This window comes from Bombus pyrosoma, unplaced genomic scaffold, assembly GCF_014825855.1.
Source record: "Bombus pyrosoma isolate SC7728 unplaced genomic scaffold, ASM1482585v1 HiC_scaffold_4710, whole genome shotgun sequence".
Lineage (NCBI taxonomy): Eukaryota > Metazoa > Arthropoda > Insecta > Hymenoptera > Apidae > Bombus > Bombus pyrosoma.
In genome coordinates this window covers 259,595-260,899 of record NW_025219969.1, presented here as the reverse complement: position 1 = coordinate 260,899, position 1,305 = coordinate 259,595, and the positions used below count along the sequence as shown (strand labels likewise).

Genomic DNA, 1,305 nt, shown 5'->3' with positions numbered 1-1,305 from the left:
TTCGGTATTCGTATACTTGTGAGTAGAGTGGTCTCAAAATTTTCCATTGGGCAACCGTAAGTCTGTTATTCTTGCTTCTTTTAGTTTAATAGTAATATTATAATAGATTTTTAATAATATTATTTTCTTTTATATATATATATCTCAAGGCAATTGAAGTTAGTTTATCTATCCATTTCAACTGACAGTTATGTTCTACAGAATGAGTACACTTGCTTCTATGGTGATTAATTATTCACAAGGTATTTTCCACTTTCACTGCTTTAATTATTTTATTGGATTAACATGTTTTATGTTTAAACAGTGGTTAAGGTGTACACATAGTAATTTCTTTTTTTCTTTTTAGGTTTCCACTATCTGTACTATTCGACAAGCAATACTACACTACACACTACTGCACTGTGTTGCCTTGAAATTGTTTAGTTTATTGTTATTTCGATTATCCGCTAGTTTTACTTGTCCAAGTGCACTTGTTCGCAGAATCTCATTCACTTTGATCTTGACGTTTTGATTTTGCAAAATTTCTAACACTTTATGCGGTCCTTTATATTGACAAGGAAATTTTCCTTTACTAGGTTCCTTTATTGGGTATACTAGATATCCTACTTTGGAATTTTGCGAGTTGATTCGTCTGTAGTAATACTCTTCTGGCTTCATCTTGGACGTTATCGAGTTTTCTCTTGCTGTCTGTTGCACAGTGTTGATTTTGTCGAACATATCTCCGAGATATTTTACATATGTTGATTCCATGTCTTCTTTGATTATTACTTTTCCAGTGGGTTCTCTGGTCAAGTGCCCAAGGTTTAATTCGTGCGGGGAGGATTGCGTTTCTTCGTGTAAATCTTGAATCGTCGATACATATTCGTTTCCTTTGCGAGCTGCTATACTTTCTGATATTGGTTTCAAGACTATCATGTATCCGATTACTATTTTCTTCCTTTTCTTCATTTTAGTTTTTATTTTGCGCCAAAACGCAAGTTTACCATCACTGAGCCAATTATTTAATCGATTGCTAATGGCATTCAAAATACTAAATTTTGAAAAGGTCATAGCTATATTAACCCATAAATATTTTGAATGTAGTATAGTATAATACCATCTATATATTTCAAGAGGAGTTACAAGATCAGCATTTATGCTATCTATGTTAAATACTAGATGTAATAACCAATAGAATATTTTTAATCCAATTGTAATCCAATGGTTGGCGTATTTATTTAAGTTTTTATATAAATCTTCGACTGATGATTCCCTATTTTCTTCTTCTTTATTTCTTTGAGCACGTTCAACTTGGGTTTTTTGAAC

General features: G+C 31.9%; 3 protein-coding genes across 8 annotated transcripts in view; 1 reads left to right on the top strand and 2 right to left on the bottom strand.

The window, feature by feature from the left end:
* The window catches only part of LOC122577438, a 17,270-nt gene extending 15,971 nt beyond the window's left edge, over positions 1–1,299 (bottom strand). Inside the window, exon 1 of the mRNA XM_043748749.1 lies at positions 521–1,299. Coding sequence (XP_043604684.1) covers positions 521–1,050 — 530 coding nt within the window. The 5' untranslated portion in view covers positions 1,051–1,299. The remainder of the gene's footprint in view (positions 1–520) is intronic.
* LOC122577441 overlaps positions 1–1,305 on the top strand; it is a 266,783-nt gene that overhangs the window by 62,297 nt on the left and 203,181 nt on the right. The window lies entirely within an intron of this gene.
* Positions 1–1,305, bottom strand: part of LOC122577433 — a gene marked incomplete at its 5' end in the record, with an annotated part of 702,209 nt that overhangs the window by 588,230 nt on the left and 112,674 nt on the right.